This window comes from Salmo salar, chromosome 11 (genome assembly GCF_965601325.2).
Source record: "Salmo salar chromosome 11, fSalSal1, whole genome shotgun sequence".
In the NCBI taxonomy this organism is placed as follows: domain Eukaryota; kingdom Metazoa; phylum Chordata; class Actinopteri; order Salmoniformes; family Salmonidae; genus Salmo; species Salmo salar.
The window spans coordinates 4,062,093-4,085,309 of record NC_138301.1 but is presented as its reverse complement, the minus strand read 5'-3'; the positions used below and the strand labels follow the sequence as shown (position 1 = coordinate 4,085,309).

General features: G+C 41.0%; 1 protein-coding gene across 4 annotated transcripts in view; it reads left to right on the top strand.

Moving 5' to 3' along the window:
* Positions 1 to 23,217, top strand: part of daam2 (dishevelled associated activator of morphogenesis 2) — a 260,782-nt gene that overhangs the window by 151,963 nt on the left and 85,602 nt on the right. For all 4 annotated transcript variants that reach the window (XM_082957632.1, XM_014126170.3, XM_014126175.3 and 1 more), the window contains exon 4: positions 2,725 to 2,799. In XM_082957632.1, coding sequence (XP_082813758.1) covers positions 2,725 to 2,799 — 75 coding nt within the window. The remainder of the gene's footprint in view (positions 1 to 2,724; positions 2,800 to 23,217) is intronic.

Sequence of the window (23,217 nt, the reverse complement as noted above, 5' to 3'; positions counted from 1 at the left end):
ACAATTCCATATAGCTTAGTAGTTGTTTGAGTGTGTGTGAGTGAGTATGAGGAGAGAGCGATAGAGAGAGACTTAAAATTCCCTCACATTTCTCATCATTCCATGGGCTCCGTCATAGCGTTGCGGGAGGACTTTGTTTTCAACCCAACTCTCCTCAGGGTCTATCTATTCTCCTAGTTATTACAAAATACTACCCCTTATCAACTGTGCTTGGCTCCTAGCCTTGCATGGATTGCCACGAAGCTGACGAGGTAATATTTATTATTTGTTTCTCCTGAGGGCTCTGTTTTTTATTCAGGCACTAGGGAACAGCCTACTACCAGTAGGACCACCAAAACAAACAACCCCTGTCTGGTAATCACCTCTCATTTGTCCTGAAACAAGATGGAAATTATAGTATTTTGTGCAGACTTGTGAAGCTGCCAGGGTAAATGTTGCGTTGGACTTGACATGTTTTGAGCCTTATCGACTGCTGAAATTCGACAAAAAGGGTCTGGAGAGAGGCAGTTAAGTTTTTAATCTCGCCGTCAAAATCAGTCTGGCTGTATGTCCAGACCGAGTCTGTCGACTAATGTGGCAACAAGAGAACACAACTGGTCTGAGAACAGGGAGTGCTAATAGTAGTTTTTCTTTTGAATCGACACCAGAGTACAGTACGAACCTGGAGAAAACACTGGCCTTATTGTCTGCCCTGCATTTAAACACTTATTTATTGGGTATGGTTAACACTTCAAGGAAGGGGTCACTACATATACATGTAGCGCTTAGTAGAAACTATTAGGTGTCATCAGGTCAGAATTGAATTACAACAAGGTAAGCAGTTTTTTAATCATGTACTTTACATACATACCAAATTCCGTAAACAAAGTAAGTATATATGTACCTAATAACTGGCCCGTTTTGCCATCTACTCTGAATTCCAGTATTGTCATCTGTTGTTTGGAGTGGAGAGAAAATTCAGCAACTCTTGGAGGACGGTGAAGGTTGATAAAAGTGCTACTTTATTGTTATAATAGAGAAGCACTTTTATCAACTTCCACTGTCCTGCAAGAGTTGCTGAATTTCCTCTTCACTTAATTTTGCTGCTCAATTCATGCATTGGTTGGAAAGCGAAGGAACGGCAGTGTTCCCTTCCATATGTTTTGTTTTGTTGTTTGGAAATTCAGGGGCACATGCACTGACATGGGACTTGAGAACGATTCTTCCGTTGACACTCGTGTGTGGGACGTGTGCCTCCACAGAAACATGTTGTACCCTGGTAAAGTACTTGAGGGCTTACCATGTACAGGACCCTGTCCTACACAATTGATCATATCAACAAAATTCAATGATTGATTAGGAGAAACTCAGTGCATGGAAACAACCCAACAAACAGGCTATGTCTCAAATGGCACCCTATTCCCTACATACTGTGATGCACTCCTTATTACCAGAGCTCTATGGGCCTTGGTCTAAAGTCGTACACTGAATAGGGAAAAAGGTGCCATTTGGATGTAGACAGTTAGTAAAGGCACACTAATCAAACTGTTTTCCAGGTCCTTACGTTCTCATGGGTACACAAACTGAGCCTGACGTTCTCAACTCCCCTGTGCTCAAATCCAAGCTAAACAGTACCAGATGTGAAACATCGGTGAAGGATCTCGGCGCTAAACTGTCTTCATATTCTCCTGTGCGTTTGTTGCTCGTGGCATCGCTCTCCCTGGAAAGGCCAGTACAAATTGATTTCTGACAACGCTATTGAAAAGCATTGTGCAGAATACTCCATCCCGGGGGGTCTTTCCCTGACTGTCTTAAAATGTCAAAACAATTGAATAGTTTGATGTGCACTGTGTTGTGACCCAGATTTGAAGTATTAGGCCTCTTTCATTTTGTCTGTTTGGGACGTTGAGAGGACACACACACACACACACACACACACACACACACATATACACACACACACATACATACATACATACATACATACATACATACATACATACATACATACATACATACATACATACATACATACATACATACATACATACATACATACATACATACATACATACATACATACATACATACATACATACATACAGACATTGTGTCTGTTTGGGATGGGGAGATGGAGTAGTATTACTGGGATGAAGAGACACAAACACACACAATTTGTCTGTTTGGGATGTTGACATGGAGTAGTAACTGTAAATGTTATGGACGGGAAAAAAACTGGCTTGCAGTGTTAAAAGTGCATAGCAAGTCATTTATTAAACCATTTACAGTTAACACAACGGATGTAGTGGAGCGTAAATGCACTTAAAGTGCTGTTTATGCACATTATTATCTGGTGAATATATTAGCGTTAGCATTTACAGTGCGTTGATGCATCGCTCTCCATCTCCACTTTTAGGTCCGGTTTCCCTGACAGAGATTAAGCCTAGTCCTGGACTAAAAAGCAAGCTTAATGGAGAATCTCAATTGAACATGCGTTTTAGTCCAGGATTAGGATTTACCTGTGTCCAGGAAACTGACCCTTATGGAAAACCCATGTTTCCTTAGCACTACATCCCTGGTCAACACTCTGTGGTCCATTCCATGTAGCACTCTAACCTATGACTCTGCTGTTGCAATTACTATGCTCAAACCAACTGAGAACCTTTATTAAGTACTTTTGTGTACATGGATTATTTTCTCTGTGTTTTCTTCATGTGTTTTCCCTCTCTTTTTGTCTCTGTTCAGGAGCAAGAGGACCCCAACAAGCTGGCCACAAGCTGGCCCGACTACTACATCGACCGCATCAACTCCATGGCTGCTGTAAGTGACAACTTTAAAGGGATACTTCAGGATTTTGCCAATGAAGTTCTGTATCTACTTCCCCAGAATCAGATGAACTCATGGATACCATTGTTGTATCTGCTTCCAGTATGAAGGAAGTTAGAAGTAGTTTCACAAGCCAATGCTAACTAGCATAAGCGCAATGACTGGAAGTGTATGGTATCTACTAGCATGCTAGCAGTTACTATAGACATCCATCGCTAGTTAGTCTGGGGAAGTAGATAAAGGGCTTCATTGCCAAAATACTGAAGTATCCCTTTAACTTTCTCTCTCTAACCTTCATTTCTCCTTATGGTTTCTACCTGTGCCTCCCTCCTTTTTATTTCCTGCTCTTTATTTCTCTTTTCTCTCTCTCCTTTTCTCTCACCTTGGTCAGCAACATCTAAGAGCTTTGTGGTCACCTAATTCGCTGCTGGCAGCTCTAGGTACATTCCTACCATCCAAACCCAACACTCACACCCAGAGCCATGACACACGCCCTAGTTAGTCGCTCAGCAGCTCACTCAATGTGAATGATTGTCAGAGAAACTAAGGGAGACATGAAGGACTGCAGGGCCCTGTAAACAACATTCACATTGAGCCAAAATGGCTGCCAACTAGCATGCTAATGATACATATTTTTTGCCGCTCTTTTGTAATTGAGTTTTTATTGACTTCATGTGGTAAGCATATGCATGGGCAAACCGATAGGATAAAGTACACAAACATAATATTAATTCATAGCCAGCACAGGGTAAAAAAATGAGATTCCAATGTTGTAAATGGTGTTAACAACGACCAGAGATCAAATGTATTTGTCACATGCGCAGGTGTAGACCTTACCTTGAAATGCTACAAGCCCTTAACCAACAATGCAGTTCAAGAAATAAACTAGAGATGAAACGGTATGAAAATGTCATATCATGATTATAGAGACCAAAATTATCACAGTTATCAGTATTATCGCGGTATTGTTTTAAATGTGCTGGAAATGTTCAAAAAGTACTGATACACTGAAATCATTTCACCAAGTTTTATATTGAAATCCAACAAACAAATAAAATTAGCAGCACTATGCACTTTTTATGTGCATAAACATTAAAATAATTACATTAACATTAAAGATGATACCATGTGGCCATGGTAGGTAAAAGTCTCCCTAGTGCAGGTTTAAATGAACACAACCTTAAGTAAGCAAATAAAATAAACAAACAACAAATACAATTAGCAGCACTATGCACTTTTTGTGTGCATAAACATTAAAATAATAATATTAACATTAAAGATGGCACCATGTGGCTATGTGAGGTAAAAGTTTCCCTAGTGCAGGTTTAAATGAACACAACCTTAAGTAAGCAAATCAAATAAACAAGCAACAAATTAAATTAGCAGCACTATGCACTTTTTGTGTGCAGAAACATTAAAATAATAACATTAAAATTAAAAGATGGCACCATGTGGCCATGAAAGGTAAAAGTTTCCCTAGTGCAGGTTTTAATGAACACAACCTTTAAAAAAATCTAAAGTGCATATAAAAGCAACACAAGTAAAGCATGTAAGAACAATACAACCATATGTAAACCGATCCAATGTGCAGCACATTATGTCCGTTCTCTTCTTCATAAAGAAATATGGTGCTGCTGGCCTAACATCCTGTATGTATGCATCTTTGTTCACTTGAGATTGAAATGTAAAAATGTCAGCATATTTCCTTTGCCTGGTTTATGTAGTCTGCTAGGGGAGACAATGTGCCCGCTGGCACTGAACACTCTCTCTGATTGCACGATGGTTGCTGGGATGCACAAAATCTTCCTGGCAACTCTGGCAAGATGCTCTGATGCATGGCCCCTCCACCACACCAGTGGATCCTCTTCTCCTGGAATGGGTGGCAGAGACAAGTAGACCTTGATCTCTTCTTTCACTCTGTCTTCTGGGGTGGTCGGAATCTGACCCTCTTTACCTTAACAAGGCAGCAGAGAGGTGATCTTTCTCAGCAACCCAGCCAGGTCTTTCCCCTCCGATGCCGCTATGGGGATGTTGGTGGTGGAGGTGCTGCTGGTGCTTTGTGGTTCTTCCCTGACTTGTGCAGCTGCCAGCTTCAAGGCCTCCTGGACACAGCTGTCAGTGTAAACTTTTGCAGCCTCAGACTCATCTAAATATCTCATTTTGAAGCGGGGGTCAATGAAACAAGAATGACTCTCTTTGCCTTCTCTGTGTATCTGTTGTTAAGGTCTTCTCTCATTACCCTTTTCATCTCTTTGGTCAGGGATGGCTCTGTATCCTTTTCCACCAGAACATCACAGGTGATGTGGTCCAGGGCAGGCTTGATGGCTGACAGTGTCACTCGTGTCTCTGAGGCAAGTGCATCTGTAAAATTGCTCAGAGGTTCAAGGAGCTGGCACAGTTGCTCCATGACACTTATGTCGGCATCCTTGGGCGTCAGATGCCATGTTGCTTTCTCTCCAGCCAGTGTCGCACAGACTGGCTGCTGTTGGCTGAGGAAATGCTCAAGCATCTTGTGTGTAGATCCCCATCGGGTCACCACATCATGGATCAGAGCCTTCTGTGGCATGTTGAGGACAGCTTGCTTTTCTTTCAGTTCTCGCCTTCTCTTCCAGCTCTGTCAGAAGCCTTGGACCAGATGACGGCAGGCCTTGACTGCTGTGTCATCTCTCTGAATTTTCAGAACCTTTGAAATGGCCAGGTTCAAATTATGGCCAAAGCACCCAAGCCACAGATCTGGGAACTCTTCAAAAGCCTTGATCATGTTTGTTGCGTTGTCTGTGGTAATGCAGACCAGGTCTTTCTTGGTGATCCCCCACTCCTACAGCATATTCTCAAAAAACTCTCTGATGTTGTGAGCCGAGTGATCTTCTGGAAAGAACTGTGTTTCCAGGCAGTTTGATTCCAGTTGCCAGTCTGGGGTGAGGTAATGGATAGTGAAGCTGATGTAGGGTTGACCGCCCCCGCTGGTCCAGAGGTCAGTAGTTCCAGCAAACGATGTGCCTTGAGCCAAACTTTTTCCAACATCAGCTTTAACCTGGTTGTACAGGTTTGTGATTTCAGTCTTAGAAAATAATGTTTGGGATGGCATTTTGTAGTGAGGCACGGCAACCTTCATCAGCCTCAGAAAGCCAGGCCTCTCAACAATTTGAAATGGCATCATGCCCTTTGCAATGTAATATGAAGGGCTGCAGTGAGGTCTTGATCATTTTTTGATGTGGGTGCATAAGCAGCCTACCTTTTAAATGCTTGCTGGAGTGTCTGTGTCACAACTGTAGATGAGGAGGGACCAGTAGCATCACTGGGTTTGCCTGCTGCACGCCCACTCTGTAAACAAGGGAAAGCAAATGTATTATTATTATTATTATTATTATTGGTGTTACATTATAATTATTATTATTCACACACACTCTCACACTCTCACTCTCACTCACTCACACTCTCACTCACTCGCGCACTCACTCACTCACTCGCGCACTCACTCACTCGCGCACTCACTCACTCGCGCACTCACTCACTCGCGCACTCACTCACTCGCGCACTCACTCACTCGCGCACTCACTCACTCGCGCACTCACTCACTCGCGCACTCACACACTCGCGCACTCAGTCACTCGCGCACTGTCACTCGCGCACTGTCACTCGCGCACTCAGTCACTCGCGCACTCAGTCACTCGCGCACTCAGTCACTCGCGCACTCAGTCACTCGCGCACTCATTCACTCGCGCACTCACTCACTCGCGCACTCACTCACACTCGCGCACTCACTCACTCGCGCACTCACTCACTCTCACACACACACACACACACACACACACACACACACACACACACACACACACACACACACACACACACACACACACACACACACAATTTTCTGTGTTGCATTTGAGTATATGCAATAACCCCATGCACAATTTACATAAATACAAAGGAGTCACACACACAATTTTCTGTGTTGCATTTGAGTATATGCAATAACCCCATGCACAATTTACATAAATACAAAGGAGTCACTGTGATAGTAATCGCAATGAGCCCAACAATTTACATAAATACAGGAGTCTTGTTTAGGAGTCTATAGTGTTTCTCCTGTTGGAACACTTTTACAACCAAGTTGACGACTGACAGATTTGGTTGACTAAATTACATAACGTGTTATCGTGTGCATTGGGCGAATAGAGTCTGCAGACACACGACGCATACAGCAGTGAACAACATGTAGTGTTTTTACAAGAGTAGGTAACACTGAAAGCTTCAGTTTACATTATTGACAAGCTATTAGCAAGTTAGACAGACAAGCCATGACATTTTCTCCCATTCTGAAGGTTAATGTAAATAGTCCAGGTGGCCATTTGATTAATTGTTCAGCAGTCTTATGGTTTGGGAGTAGAAGCTGTTAAGGAGCCTTTTGGACCGCTTGCCGTGTGGTAGCGGAGAGAACAGTCTATGACTTGGGTAACTTTTGGGCCTTCCTCTGACACCGCCTAGTATATAGGTCCTGGATGGCAGGAAGCTTGGCCCCAGTGATGTACTGGGCCGTACGCACTACCCTCTAAAGCGCCTTTTGGTCGGATGCCGAGCAGTTGCCATACCAGGTGGTGATGCTACCGGTCAGGATGCTCTCGATTGTGAAGCTGTAGAACTTTTGGAGGATCTGGGGACCCATGCCAAATCTTTTCAGTCTCCTGAGGGGGAAAAGATGTTGTCGTGCCCTCTTCACGACTGTCTTGGTGTGTTTGGATCATGATAGTTCGTTGGTGATGTGGACACCAAGGAACTTGAAACTGTCGACCCACCTTTTCCTGTAGTGATCGATCAGCTCCTTTGTCTTACTCACATTGAGGGAGAGGTTGTTGTCCTGGCACCACCTTGCCAGGTCTCTGACCTCCTCCCTATAGGCTGTCTCATTGTTGTCAGTGATCAGACGTTGTCGGTGTCGGTGATCACTGTTGTGTCATCATCAAACTTAATTATGGTGTTGGAGGCGTGCTTGGCCACGCAGTCATGGGTGAAGAGGGAGTACAGGAGGGGACTAAGCACACACTCTGAGGGGCCCCAGTGTTGAGGATCAGCGTGGCAGATGTATTGTTGCCTACCCTTACTACCTGGGGGTGGCCCGTCAGGAAGTCCAGGATCCAGTTGCAGAGGGAGGTATTTAGTCCCAGGGTCCTTAGCTTAGTGATGAGCTTTGTGGGCACAATGGTGTTGAACGCTGAACTGTAGTCAATGAACAGAATTCTCACATAGGTGTTCCTTTTGTGCAGGTGGGAAAGGGCAGTGTGTAGTGCGATTGTGATTGCGTCATCTGTGGATATGTTAGGGCGGTATGTCGAATTGGAGTGGGTCTAGGGTTTCCGGGATGATGGTGTTGAGGTAAGCCATGACCAGCCTTTCAAACCACTTCATGGCTGCCGACGTGAGTGGGATGGGATCAAGTCACAATTTTGCAAGTCCTAAACAAGTCTCAAGTCTTAACCTTCGAGTCAAGTCCCAAGTAATGATGGTCAAGTCTCAAGTAAAGTTCCAAGTTCCACAGCTCAGGTCATGTCAAGTCACAAGTCCCTACATTTGGGTTTCGAGTCCTCAAGTCAATGTTTAAGTGTTTTATGACCATTTCAATGCTATTTTCAATTTTCATGTCAAGCTAATTAGTTCAAGAACATTACCTCACTTTAGCTAGTTTGCTCAAACAGGACAGCAATCATTTCATTCTTACATTTACATTACATTTACATTTAAGTCATTTAGCAGACGCTCTTATCCAGAGCGACTTACAAAATGGTGCATTCACCTTATGATATCCAGTGGAACAACCACTTTACAAAAGTGCATCTAAATCTTTTAAGGGGGGGGGTTAGAAGGATTACTTTATCCTATCCTAGGTATTCCTTAAAGAGGTGGGGTTTCAGGTGTCTCCGGAAGGTGGTGATTGACTCCGCTGTCCTGGCGTCGTGAGGGAGCTTGTTCCACCATTGGGGTGCCAGAGCAGCGAACAGTTTTGACTGGGCTGAGCGGGAACTGTGCTTCCTCAGAGGTAGGGGGGCCAGCAGGCCAGTGGTGGATGAACGCAGTGCCCTTGTTATTCTTAACCCCTGTGCGGCCTACATCCAGCGAAAAATCATATCGCCATTAGCATAACAAAATTTAATAATTAATTATTATTTATTTTTTTCAAATTATATCGTTTTATAGATACACCTCTCCTGAATCGAACCACGTTGTCCGATTTCAAAAAGGCTTTACAGCAAAAGAAAAACATTAGATTATGTTAGAGGGGTATATCGTAAAAGTAGCCACACAGCCATTTTCCGACCAACCACATGCATCACAAATAACCAAAAAACAGCTAAATGCAGCACTAACCTTTGACAATCTTCATCAGATGACACACCTAGGACATCATGTTACACAATACATGCATTCTTTTGTTCGATAAAGTTCATATTTGTATATAAAAACAGCATTTTACATCGGTGCGTAACGTTGACTAACTATTTTCCCTCAAATGCATCCGATGAAACAGAGCTACAATTTACTAAATTACTGTTCGAAAACATTTTTAAAATGTAATATTGTCATTCTAAGATTTATAGATGAATATCTCTTGAAAGCACCTGTAATGCCAGATTTAAAATTAACTTTACTGGGTAATCATACTTTGCGATGAAGGGGGATGCGATACTCTGAAAAATAGGCTAACGTTACAGGTCAGCGCCATCTTGGAACAATCGCATATCACATCTAGTCTTGTATACTATTGTCAATAATCCCTTACCTTTGGTTGTCTTCATCAGAAAGCACTTCCAGGAATCCCAGGTCCACAACAAATGTATTTTCGTTCGAAAAAGTTCATCCATTATGTCCCATTAGCTTGTTCTTGTTAGCGCGTCTGAAGGCTGATCCAAATCCTCCGTCGGCCACGGGACAGCCATTTCGACAAAAAGCATTTTTGTTCCCATTTAGGTTCGTTCAAACATGTCAAACGTTGTATAACATAAATCTTCAGGGCGTTTTTCAACAAGAGAGCCAATAAGATTCGAGGGGGACGATTGCATTGTGTTTCAAAACGTTTCGAAAGGGGAGGGTAACCAGGGGCGCCGGCGTCATAATGGTGATGGCCCTCTCCGTGTGACCACGTTCCACAGTGTGTCATTCTGTCAGTTTTCACAGTAGGAGTCTCAAATCACTTTGTAAAGACTGGGGACATCTAGTGGAAGCAATAGGAAGTGCTCAATGAAGCATAGCTCACGGTGTGGTTAATAGGCAACGTGATGAAGTTGAGTTTGCAATTCAGAATTCCACTTCCTTTTTCGATCTGTCTCGGGGTTTTGACTGCCATATGAGTTCTGTTATACTCACAGACACCATTCAAACAGTTTTAGAAACTTTAGGGTGTTTTCTATCCACAAGTATTAATTATATGCATATCCTAGCTTCTGAGTTTGAGTAGGAGGCCGTTTAAAATGGGCACGATTTTTTTTCAAAAATCGCTTTAGCGCCCCCTATCCTAGGGGAACGCCAAGAGGTTAACTCTCTTTATGGGACTTCACATGACTGACTCATGTCTAAGCTATTTCATCTAACATATCCAGGGAATGCATGATTGATATTTTGATATGCAGCCTGTCAAAATAGGATTTATTTTTGGCTCTTCAGAGATGTATTTGCCAACATCTTTTTGCATATTGGCCTAGGCTATATTATTCACCACCTGATGAAGTGGGAAAACACTAAGATACATTTTAATATGATCTTGTTGCTAGATAGATTAAAACTTCTATGGGCTAGGTGGGACGGTAGCGTCCCACCTGCGGGACACAGCCAGTGAAATATCAGGGCGGCAAATTGAAAAACAACAAAATGGCATAATTCAACTTTCTCAAACATATGACTATTTTACACCATTTTAAAGATACACGTCTCCTTGATGTAACCACATTGTCCGATTTCAAAAAGGCTTTACAGCTAAAGCAAAATATTAGATTATGTTAGGAGAGTACATAGACAAAAATAATCACACAGCCACTTTCCAAGCAAGGACATGTGTCAATAAAACCCAAAACACAGCAAAATGAAGCACTAACCTTTGACGATCTTCATCAGATGACACTCCTAGGACATTATGTTACACAATACATGTATGTTTTGTTCGATAACGTTCATATGTATATCCAAAAACAGCATTTTACATTGGCGCGTGACGTTCAGAAAATATTTTGCCTCCAATACTGACGGTGAATGTGCACATCAATTTACAAAAATACTCATCATAAACGTTGATAAAATATTAAACTGTTATTCAAAGAATTATAGATGAACATCTCCTTTATGCAACAGTTGTGACAGATTTCAAAAAAGCTTCACGGGGAAAGCACACTTTGCAATAATATGAGTACTGCGCTCAGAAAAATACACCAGGCAATACAGATACCCGCCATTTAGGAAGTCATCTAAAATCATAAATAGCATTAGAAATATTCACTTACCTTTGATGATCTTCATCAGAAGGCACTTCCAGGGATCCCAGGTCCACAATAAATGTTGTATTGTTCGATAAAGTCCATCATTTATGTCCAAATAGCTCCTTGTTGTTTGCACGTTCAGTATGCTACTCCAAATGTAGGAAGCGTGCCGAAAATTTCACGACAAAAAGTTATATTTACGTTTGTTGAAACATGTCAAACGTTGTAAAGCATCAATCTTTAGGGCCTTTTTAACGTAAAAGTTCAGTAATATTCCAACCGTACGATTCCAATGTCTTGAAAAACGTTATGGAACACAGCTACCTCCTCACGTGAATGCGCGTAATTGTGGCCTGTCATTCTCTCAGTCATCAGACTCCAGGAGGTCTTGTTCGCTCTCTGTTGACTGCAAAAGCCTGAAACACGTTCTAAAGACTGTTGACATATAGTGGAAGCCTTAGGAAGTGCAAATTGAACCCTAAGTCACTGTATACTGAATAGGCCCAGTCTTGAAAAACTCCAATCCACTTCCTGGTTGGATTTTTTCTCAGGTTTTTGCCTGGCATATGAGTTCTGTTATATTCACAGACACCATTCAAACAGTTTTAGAAACTTCAGAGTGTTTTCTATCCAAATCTACTAATAATATGCATATTCTAGTTTCTGAGCCAGAGTAGTAACCTGTTTAAATTGGGTACGTTTTTCATCCGGCCGTGAAAATACTAGCCCAGACAGGTTAATCAATTAGCCTACATGGCCATCAGTAAATGTAATGTCCTACAGAAAATGTCCAGTGCTAGGCCTAGGCTAGGCTACTTGATGTAAGCCTATTCACAGCAAATGGCGTGCCACTCGGCGGGCGCATCAAAATCATAATCCATAAACTCAATATTAAGTGGTGAGAAATAAACTATATACTCATAGAAAGCTGTGACCCACCTCTCTGTAACTAGAGCAACAGTAGTTGCTTTGAAAACTTTTTTCCGCTATTGCATTTTGAGCAACAGGTCATGTACTTGTACTTACAGTTCCTACAGTACACATTTTGTTGTGTTACAGTCTGAATTTAAAATTTATTAAATTGCGGGGGGGTTTTGTCACTGGCCTACATAAAATACCCCATAATGTCAAAGTGGAATTATGTTTTTTCTAAATGTTTACAAATTAATAAAAAATGAAAAGCTGATATGTCGAGTCAGTAAGTATTCAACCCCTTTGTTATGGCAAGCCTAAATAAGTTCAGGAGTAAAAATTTGCTTAACAAGTCACATAATAATTTGCATGGACTTACTATTTGTGCAATAATAGTGTTTTACATGATTTTTGAATGACTACCTCATCTCTGTACCCCACACATACAATTATCTGTAAGGTCCCTCAGTTGAGCAGTGAATTTCAAATACAGATTCAACCACAAAAAAACAGGGAGGTTTTCCAATGCCTCGCAAAGAAGGGCACCTATTGGAAAATAGAAAGACATTGAATATCCTTTTGAGCATTGTGAGGTTATTCATTAAACTTTGGATGGTGTATCAATTCACCACCAATACAGTCACTACAAAGATACAGACAACTCAGTTGCGGGAGAGGAATGAAACTGCTCAGGGATTTCACAATGAGGCCAATGGTGACTTTAAAACAGTTCCAGTGTTTAATGACTGTAATAGGAGAATACTGAGGATGGATCAACAACATTGTAGTTACTCCACAATGCTAACCTAATTGACAGACTAAAAAGGAAAAAAAATATTCCAAAACATACATCCTGTTTGCAGCAAGGCACTAAAGTAATACTGCAAAAAAATGTGGCAAAGCAATTCATTTTTTTATCCTGAATACAAAGTGTTATGTTTGGGGGAAATCCAATTGAACACATTACTGACTACCACTCTCCATATTTTCAAGCATGGTCGTGGCTGTATCATGTTATGGGTATGCTTGTAATTGTTAAGAAGTGGGGTGTTTTTCAGGATAAAAATGAAAGTGAATGTAGCTTAGCACAGGCAAAATTCTAGAGAAAAACCTGGATCAGTCTACTTGACACTGGGAGATTAATTCACCTTTCAACAGGACAATAACCTAAAACAGAAGGCCAAATCTACACTGGAGTTGCTTACCAAGAAGACAGTGAGTGAATGCTTTTGACTTAAACCTACTTGAAAAACTATGGCAAGGCCTGAAAATGGTTTGACAGAGCTTGAATAATTTCTTTATGAATAATGTGAAAATGTTGCACAATCCAGGTGAGGAAAGCTCTTAGAGACTTACCCAGAAAGACTAACAGCTGTAATTGCTGCGAAAAGTGCTTCTACAAAGTATTGACTCAGGGGTGTGAATACTTCTTTAAATGAGATGTTTCTGTATTTAATTTTTAGTAAAATTGCAAACATTTCTAAAAACATGTTTTCAAATTGTCATTATGGGGTGTTGTGTGTAGATGGTGTGTAGTTAAGTCACGAGTCATAGATGCTCAAGTCGAAGTCAAGTGGGAAGTGTTTTTTTTTGCCAAGTCAAGTCTCAAGTTACAAAATGTGCATCTTGAGCTCTGACTCGAGTCCACACCTCTGACAACAACACAATGAGATACCATCTTGCTTTTGGAAACCCCTGCTCCCATTCAAGCTGTATTAAATCCAAGAGCAAGGAATGAAGCATCTGAGTAAATTAGTTTGAGACAAACGGCATCCCTTTTCTCATAATACTAAAACATTCTATTAGACTTGGCTGTAGAAGCTCAGTGTTTCCCCTTACTTAAAATGTTCCTTCAGGGCACAAAGGCTTCCAAAGCAACTGGCTTTAAACTAGGTAGGAAGGCCATCCCACCTATTTCATGGTAAAGCTGGGAGACATCGAGGGCACTGGTGGATATGATATAGAGATGTCAGTACAACCTCAGTGACTGGCAGCTTTGTGTCACTGCCCCTTGACCCCTGACTTTAGCGCTCAAGTCAGAGACACAGTGGCTCCACGAATGTTTGTGAATCAGAAAATCAGAAAATTTGCACTGACTGGTAAGGAATGACTAACAGAGAGATTGAAAAACAACTTCTATCTCAAGGCCATCAGATTGTTAAACTCTTTTAAAGAACTGTGTGACTCTGAATCTCACTCAATTAATTCATGTGCCTACAAGACCCAATCCCAAAGCACCTAACAAATTCAGTTGACCATGAATTGTTGCTAGGTAGACTCAGAAACATTGGTCTCAGTGAAGGGGGCAGTAAATTGGTTTAGGAACTATCCGACAGAACACAATGTGTATATACTGACAATCACAAGTCTAGCTTTCTTGAGATTAATGGAGGTGTCCCCCAGGGTTTCATTTTAGCTCCTGGGTTGTTCTCAATTTTTATTAATGATTTGGGAAATGGGATGCAACCAGCTGAGTTACATCTATATGCAGATGATACAGTTATATATTCATGTGCTCCTTCTCTGGTTCAGGCTGTTGAAGAGCTCCAGACTGCTTTTCAGTTACTGCAGGCCTCCCTTTATGGTCTCAAACTGGTCTTGAATATACAAAAAAATAAATTCATGACCTTTACCAGAGCTAGAACTCTGCCAGAGAACGTTAGCATTGTCACATCTGGTGGCTTATCCATTGAAAAAGTGTCATCCTGCAAATACCTAAGTATTTGGTTGGATGACAAGATGTCCTTTAAAATTCATGTGGATAATCTTGTGACAAAGCTTAAATTTAAATTGGGTTTTTATTTTCGTAATTGTCACAAGCGTCGTTGTAGGTAGTGGACCAAACTGCAACGGGTATAGTTAACATCTTCTTTTATTGAAGGAAAACCAAAACACTTACACAAAATAAACGATGAAACAGTCCCGTAAGGTGCATAGACGAAACAGGAATCAACCACCCACAAAACACAAGAGAAAACGAACCCAACTAAATATGGCGTCCAATTAGAGGCAACGACAACCAGCTGCCTCTAATTGGAGGTCCTACCAAAACCAACATAGACATAGAAAAACTAGATAGAAACATAGAAATAGAAAAACTAGAACATAACAAAAAAAAAAACGAAACACACAAACCAAACACCCCCTGCCATGCCCTGACCAAACTACAATAACAAACAACCACTTTTACTGGTCAGGACGTGACAGTAATAAGGCTTGCTTCCCGCTTATGGCTAGAAAGAAGCTTGTTCAGGCCACTTTTCTCTCTGTAATTGATTATGGTGACTTGTTGTATATGCATGCAACCTCCTCCATCTTACAGAGACTGGACTCTGTTTATCATGCATCCTTGTGCTTTATTACAAATGCCAAGTCACTCACCCACCATTGCACATTGTACCAAATGGTGGTTGGAACTCACTTTATATGCGCAGAAAGATACATTTGTATGTGTTCATCTACAAAGCCCTTTTGGGTAAACTCCCTCTTTACCTCTTTAGTCTGGTCTCCTTCACCACCAGCAGTTACCATACCCACGTCTGCTAGGTGGTTGCTACTTAAAGTCCCCAGGACATTCACAGTATTAGGCAAGCCTGCCTTCTCTTCTTGTGCACCAGACGCATGGAATAATCTACAGTCCATGCTTCATCTATATATGTTAGTGCCACTGAATGAATTGAAAATATTGATGGGAGACTCTGTTACAGAGGAGTGTAAATGCTTTTTTTTAGGCTGGATCATGTTGTATTGTATTGTTGTATGTTTTAATTATGTAATGTATTGATTGTTGCTGCCTTCTTGGCCAAGCCTCCCTTGAAAAAGAGACTCTGGGTCTCAATGGATTTTTCCTGGTTAAATAAAGGTTAAATAATAAAATAAAACAGCCACCACAAGCACAGAGAGGCGGCTACCTACCTACAGACTTGATATCATTGGCCACTTTCATAAATGGAACACTAGTCACTTTAATAATGCCACTTTGAGAATGTTTACATATCTTGCATTACTCATCTCATATGTATATGAGCAAAAAAATAAAACACGAGTTACAATTCCCTAAAATGCTTTTTTATGGTCATTGGAGTGTCACCTATGCCCGTGTATTAGTTATATTCAAGAATAAAGCCAATATATAATTTTTTATGTGATTCATATGAATGTACCCTAGTAAAATGTCAGTGTTTTTTTTTATTTTAACTAATATTTTATGCACATTTTTCATAATCACAAGGTTATATATCCATGCTTAGACTGGCAGAAATATAACTACCCAGAAAAAATGACATTTTATTTTGAATACCACATATTTGATGTCACGGGTACAACTTAAAAACGTTTTACAAAATGTCCTGCCTTACACTGAAAAAAAATGCAAAAATCAATGAAAATATCTTTCAATTCATCCTTTGAGATTTGTTTTTCTCTCTGAGTTAACAAAACAAAGTGATTGTATTTTAATATAAAATACTGGTGTTATACTGTATGACAATATTTTGTTTCCCTGAATGACACAATAAATAAATGCATTTATTTGACCTTTGCATGCCCTTTCATAATTTGTCACTTTTTTGTTGTGATTGTTTTAGTTGCATTTCCAGTTGGAGAATTTTCTTCTTTAGTTCTCGTTTTTTCCTTTTGCAGCCACTTGCAACGCTTTGATACCTTTTTCACTTTTTCTGGAATGGAGGAAGCAAGTGGTTGCTCCAGTGTTTGAGATTGAGGCTCAAGGGATTGCTGTAGTTCTGGAGTCAAGGACTCAGATGGTTGATTGTAGCTATTAACTAATATAATGAATCATTCATTTTTAATCCATAATTGTGTGTGTAATATTATATTAACTAATATAATCCATCAGTTATACCTTAACTGCATTGCAATAAAACATTAAATACAGTGTAATAGTGCAACTTAATGTTAAGTGTTATCCACCCAGCTTTATATCCTATTTTATCCTATTCTGTTGACAGTGGCATGAAACCATGAAAACAATACCTTGCTTTTCTTCTGGCCAGTCTTTACTCCATAGCAACTGGATCTGCGTTAATCTTTTGGCTGTGCTGTGCATGGCCGATTAATTAGGGCCGATTTCAAGTTTTCATAATAATCCGTAATCGTCATTTTGGACGCCGATTATGGCCGATTACATTGCACTCCACAAGGAGACTGCGTGGCAGGCTGACCACCTGTGACGCGAGTGCAGCAAGGAGCCAATGTAAGTTGCTAGCTAGCATTAAACTTCTTATAAAAAACAATTCATCTTAACATAATCACTAGTTAACTTCACATGGTTGATGATATTACTAGTTTATCTAGCTTGTCCTGCGTTGCATGTTAATTTATCTTCAAATCACAGCCTACTTCGCCAAACGGGTGATGATTTAACAAGCGCATTCGCGAAAAAATCACTGTCGTTGCACCAATGTGTACCTAACCATAAACATCAATGTCTTTCTTAAAATCAATACACAAGTATATTTTTTTTAAATCTGCATAGTTACTTAATATTGCCTGCTAACTTCTTTTAACTAGGGAGATTGTGTCACTTCTCTTGTGTTTTGTGCAAGCAGAGTCAGGGTATATGCAGCAGTTTGGGCCACCTGGCTCATTGCGAACTGTGTGAAGACCATTTCTTCCTAACAAAGACCGTAATTTATTTGCCAGAATTGTACATAATTATGACATAACATTGAAGGTTGTGCAATGTAACAGCAATATTTAGACTTAGGGATGCCACCTGATTGATAAAATACAGAATGGTTCTGTATTTCACTGAAAGAATAAACGTTTTGTTTTCGAAATGATAGTTTCCGGATTCGACCATATTAATGACCAAAGGCTCGTATTTCTGTGTGTTATTATGTTATAATTAAGTCTATGATTTGATATTTGATAGAGCAGTCTGACTGAGCGATGGTAGGCAGCAGCATGCTCGTAAGCATTCATTCAAACAACACTTCCGTGCGTTTGCCAGCAGCTCTTCATTGTGCTTCAAGCATTGAGCTGTTTATGACTTCAAGCCTATCAACTCCCGAGATTACGCTGGTGTAACCGATGTGAAATGGCAAGCTAGTTAGCGGGGTGCGCGCTAATAGTGTTTCAATCGGTGACGTCACTAGCTCTGAGACTTGGAGTAGTTGTTCCCCTTGCTCTGCAAGGGCCGCGGCTTTTGTGGAGCGATGGGTAACGATGCTTCAAGGGTGGCTGTTGTCGATGTGTTCCTGGTTCGAGCACAGGTAGGGGCTAGGAGAGGGACGGAAGCTATACTGTTACACTGGCAATACTAAAGTGCCTATAAGAACAGCACTTTCCTGCGTTTTCAGCAGCTCTTCGCTGTGCTTCAAGCATTGCGCTGTAAATGACTTCAAGCCTATCAACTCCTGAGATTAGGCTGGTAATACTATAGTGCCTATAAGAACATCCAATAGTCAAAGGTATATGAAATACAAACGGTATAGAGAGAAATAGTCCTATAATTGCTATAATAACTACAACCTAAAACTTCTTAACTGGGAATATTGAAGACTCATGTTGAAAGAAAACACCAGCTTTCATATGTTCTGAGCAAGGAACTTAAACATTAGCTTTTTTACATGGCACATATTGCACTTTTACTTTCTTCTCCAACACTGTGTTTTTTCATTATTTAAACCAAATTGGACATGTTTCATTATTTATTTGAGACTAAATAGATTTTATTTATGCATTATATTAAGTTAAAATAAAAGTGTTCATTCAGTATTGTCGTAATTGTCATTATTACAAATATTATATAAAAATCGGCCGACGAATCGGTATCGGCGCTGAAAAATCATAATCGGTCGACCTCTACTCTCCTTATTAGACAGAGGCATCTACAGTACAAAGTAGTGGTCGACCGATTAATCGGCACTTAAACGTTAGCTTTTTTACACTGCACAAATTGCACTTTTACTTTCTTCTCCAGCACTGTGTTTTTGCATTATTTAAACCAAATTGAACATGTTTCATTATTTATTTGAGACTAAATATATTTTATTTATGTATTATATGATGTCAAAAGAAGAGTACTAGTGAGAAGAGTCTGAGTGATTTAATAATATATTTATACATACACTGCTCAAAAAATAAAGGGAACTCTTAAACAACACATCCTAGATATGAATGAAATAATCTTATTAAATACTTTTTTCTTTACATAGTTGAATGTGCTGACAACAAAATCACACAAAAATAATCAATGTAAATCCAATTTATCAACCCATGGAGGTCTGGATTTGGAGTCACACTCAAAATTAAAGTGGAAAATCACACTACAGGCTGATCCAACTTTGATGTAATGTCCTTAACCTCTTACATCTAGACGTTCCGCTAGCGGAACACCTGCTCCAATATCCAATGATAGGCGTGGCGCGAATTACAAATTCCTCAAAAATACAAAAACTTCAATTTTTCAAACATATGACTATTTTACAGCATTTTAAAGACAAGACTCTCCTTTATCTAACCACACTGTCCGATTTCAAAAAGGCTTTACAGCGAAAGCAAAACATTAGATTATGTCAGCAGAGTACCCAGCCAGAAATAATCAGACACCCATTTTTCAAGCTAGCATATAATGTCACAAAAAACAAAACCACAGCTAAATGCAGCACTAACCTTTGATGATCTTCATCAGATGACAACCCTACGACATTATGTTATACAATACATGCATGTTTTGTTCAATCAAGTTCATATTTATATCAAAAAACAGCTTTTTTACATTAGCATGTGACGTTCAGAACTAGCATTCCCACCGAACACTTCCGGTGAATTTACTAAATTACTCACGATAAACGTTCACAAAAAACATAACAATCATTTTAAGAATTATAGATACAGAACTCCTTTGTGCAATCGAGGTGTCCGATTTTAAAATAGCTTTTCGGTGAAAGCACATTTTGCAATATTCTAAGTACATAGCCCGGCATCACGGGCTAGCTATTTAGACACCCAGCAAGTTTAGCCTTCACCAAAGTCAGATTTACTATTAGAAAAGTTTGATTACCTTTGGTGTTCTTCGTCAGAATGCACTCCCAGGACTGTTACTTCAATAACAAATGTTGGTTTGGTCCCAAATAATCCATAGTTATATCCAAATAGCGGCGTTTTGTTCAAGACACTATCCGAAGTGTAAATAAGGGTCACGCGCATGACGCATTTTGTGACAAAAAAAAATCTAAATATTCCATTACCGTACTTCGAAGCATGTCAACCGCTGTTTAAAATACATTTTTATGCCATTTTTCTCATAAAAAAGCGATAATATTCCGACCGGAAGCGGTGGTTTTCGTTCAAAGATAAAACATGGAGTCCCCTCGTGCATGCGCCTGAGTCTCACAGTACTGTGACCAGCCACTATCCAAACGCGCTACTTTTTTTCAGCCAGAGCCTGCAAACCCACGATTCAGCTTTTTGCCGCCTTCTGAGAGCCCATGGGAGCCGTAGGAAGTGTCACGTAACAGCAGAGATCCCCTGTAATGGATAGAGATAATCAAGAAGGCCAAGAAATTGTCAGACAGGGCACTTCCTGCATGGAATCTTCACAGGTTTTGGCCTGCCAAATGAGTTCTGTTATACTCACAGACACCAATCAAACAGTTTTAGAAACTTTGGAGTGTTTTCTATCCAAAGCTAATAATTATATGCATATTCTAGTTTCTGGGCAGGAGTAATAATCAGATTAAATCGGGTACATTTTTTTTATCCGGCCGTGAAAATACTGCCCCCTAGCCATAACAGGTTAAAACAAGTCAAAATTAGGCTCAGTAGTGTGTGTGGCCTCCACGTGCCTGTATGACCTCCCTACAACGCCTGGGCATGCTCCTGATGAGGTGGCGGATGGTCTCCTGAGGGATCTCCTCCCAGACCTGGACTAAAGCATCCGCCAACTCCTGGACAGTCTGTGGTGCAACGTGGCGTTGGTGGATGGAGCGAGACATGATGTCCCAGATGTGCTCAATTGGATTCAGGTCTGGGGAACGGGCGGGCCAGTCCATAGCATCACTGCCTTCCTCTTGCAGGAACTGCTGACACACTCCAGCCACATGAGGTCTAGCATTGTCTTGCATTAGGAGGAACCCAGGGCCAACCGCACCAGCATATGGTCTCACAAGAGGTCTGAGGATCTCATCTCGGTACCTAATGGCAGTCAGGCTGCGTCTGGCGAACACATGGAGGACTGTGCGGCCCCCCCAATGAAATGCCACCCCCACCATGACTGACTCACCGCCAAACCGGTCATGCTGGAGGATGTTGCAGGCAGCAGAACGTTCTCCACGGCATCTCCAGACTCTGTCACGTCTGTCACGTGCTCAGTGTGAACCTGCTTTCATCTGTGAAGAGCACAGGGCGCCAGTGGCGAATTTGCCAATCTTGGTGTTCTCTGGCAAATGCCAAACGTCCTGCACGGTGTTGGGCTGTAAGCACAACCCCCACCTGTGGACGTCGGGCCCTCATACCACCCTCATGGAGCCTGTTTCTGACCGTTTGAGCAGACACATGCACATTTGTGGCCTGCTGGAGGTCATTTTGCAGGGCTCTGGCAGTGCTCCTCCTTGCACGAAGGCGGGGGTAGCGGTCCTGCTGCTGGGTTGTTGCCCTCCTACGGCCTCCTCCACATCTCCTGATGTACTGGCCTGTCTCCTGGTAGCGCCTCCATGCTCTGGACACTACGCTGACAGACACAGCAAACCTTCTTGCCACAGCTCGCATTATTGTGCCATCCTGGATGAGCTGCACTACCTGAGCCACTTGTGTGGGTTGTAGACTCCGTCTCATCCTACCACTAAAGTGAAAGCACCGGCAGCATTCAAAAGTGACCAAAACATCAGCCAGGAAGCATAGGAACTGAGAAGTGGTCTGTGGTCTCCACCTGCACAACCACTCCTTTATTGGGGGTGTCTTGCTAATTGCCTATAATTTCCACCTGTTGTCTATTCCATTTGCACAACAGCATGTGAAATTTATTGTCAATCAGTGTTGCTTCCTAAGTGGACAGTTTGATTTCACAGAAGTGTGATTGACTTGGAGTTACATTGTGTGGTTTAAGTGTTCCCTTTATTTTTTTGAGCAGTATATTTATCTTTTTATGTTAAATGAATGGCCTTCGGACACCAAATGTACACGTCTCGTCTTTGACCCATATAATGTATACTGTATCCTTCACTTTCTATTATTTACTATCTATTGCATCTTAGCCTCTGTCACTGCTCATCCATATATTTTAGACCTATATATTCTTATCCCATTCCTTTACTAGATTGTGTGTTTTCGGTTTTGTTGTGGAATTTGTTAGATATTAGGTTTTGTCGTGGAGTTGTTAGATATTACCTGTTAGATACTGCTGTACTGTCGGATCTAGAAGCATAAGCATTTCGCTACACTTGCAATAACATCTGCTAACCATGTGCATTTGACCAATACAATTTGATTTGATTTGAACAAGTATTACATTGACAGTGGAGTACTAACTAGCAGACTAGCATTTGGGACCCAGTCAGTGCATGCTGTGAGATCTTCTGCATTGGTTATGGGCTTTCAATATTCCTCAGGGGGCGGTTTTCTGCGTCGTACCTGGCACGAACAGCTAAAGAATGTATTTAGTTTACAGATTTTGCAGGCTATAGAGTGCAAACTTGTCACGTGTCATTCAGGCTGAGGATACAGAGCCAACCAAGTAATGGTATTTGATATTTGGCCTTTTTGGGCTTTCTCCACATTACATTTTGTTGTTCATTTTCCTGGCAGACATGCCCATAGCAACAAACATTGTTTACGTGTCAACTATTTTTACAGCTGTTTTTGTTTATTGACTCAGGTAAGGAACAACTGTGTCCTGCCTGAGCCTGGTACATACTGTAGTCTGGAAATACTTTTACTGAAGCGGAGGAACACACAAACACACCCCATTTTGATTGTATAGAAATCCCTAAGATACATGCTTTAGTGCTGTCAGATTCTCTCCCCACTTTTCATTCACCCCCTCATCTCTCCCTCTTCACAAATTTTCTCTCCC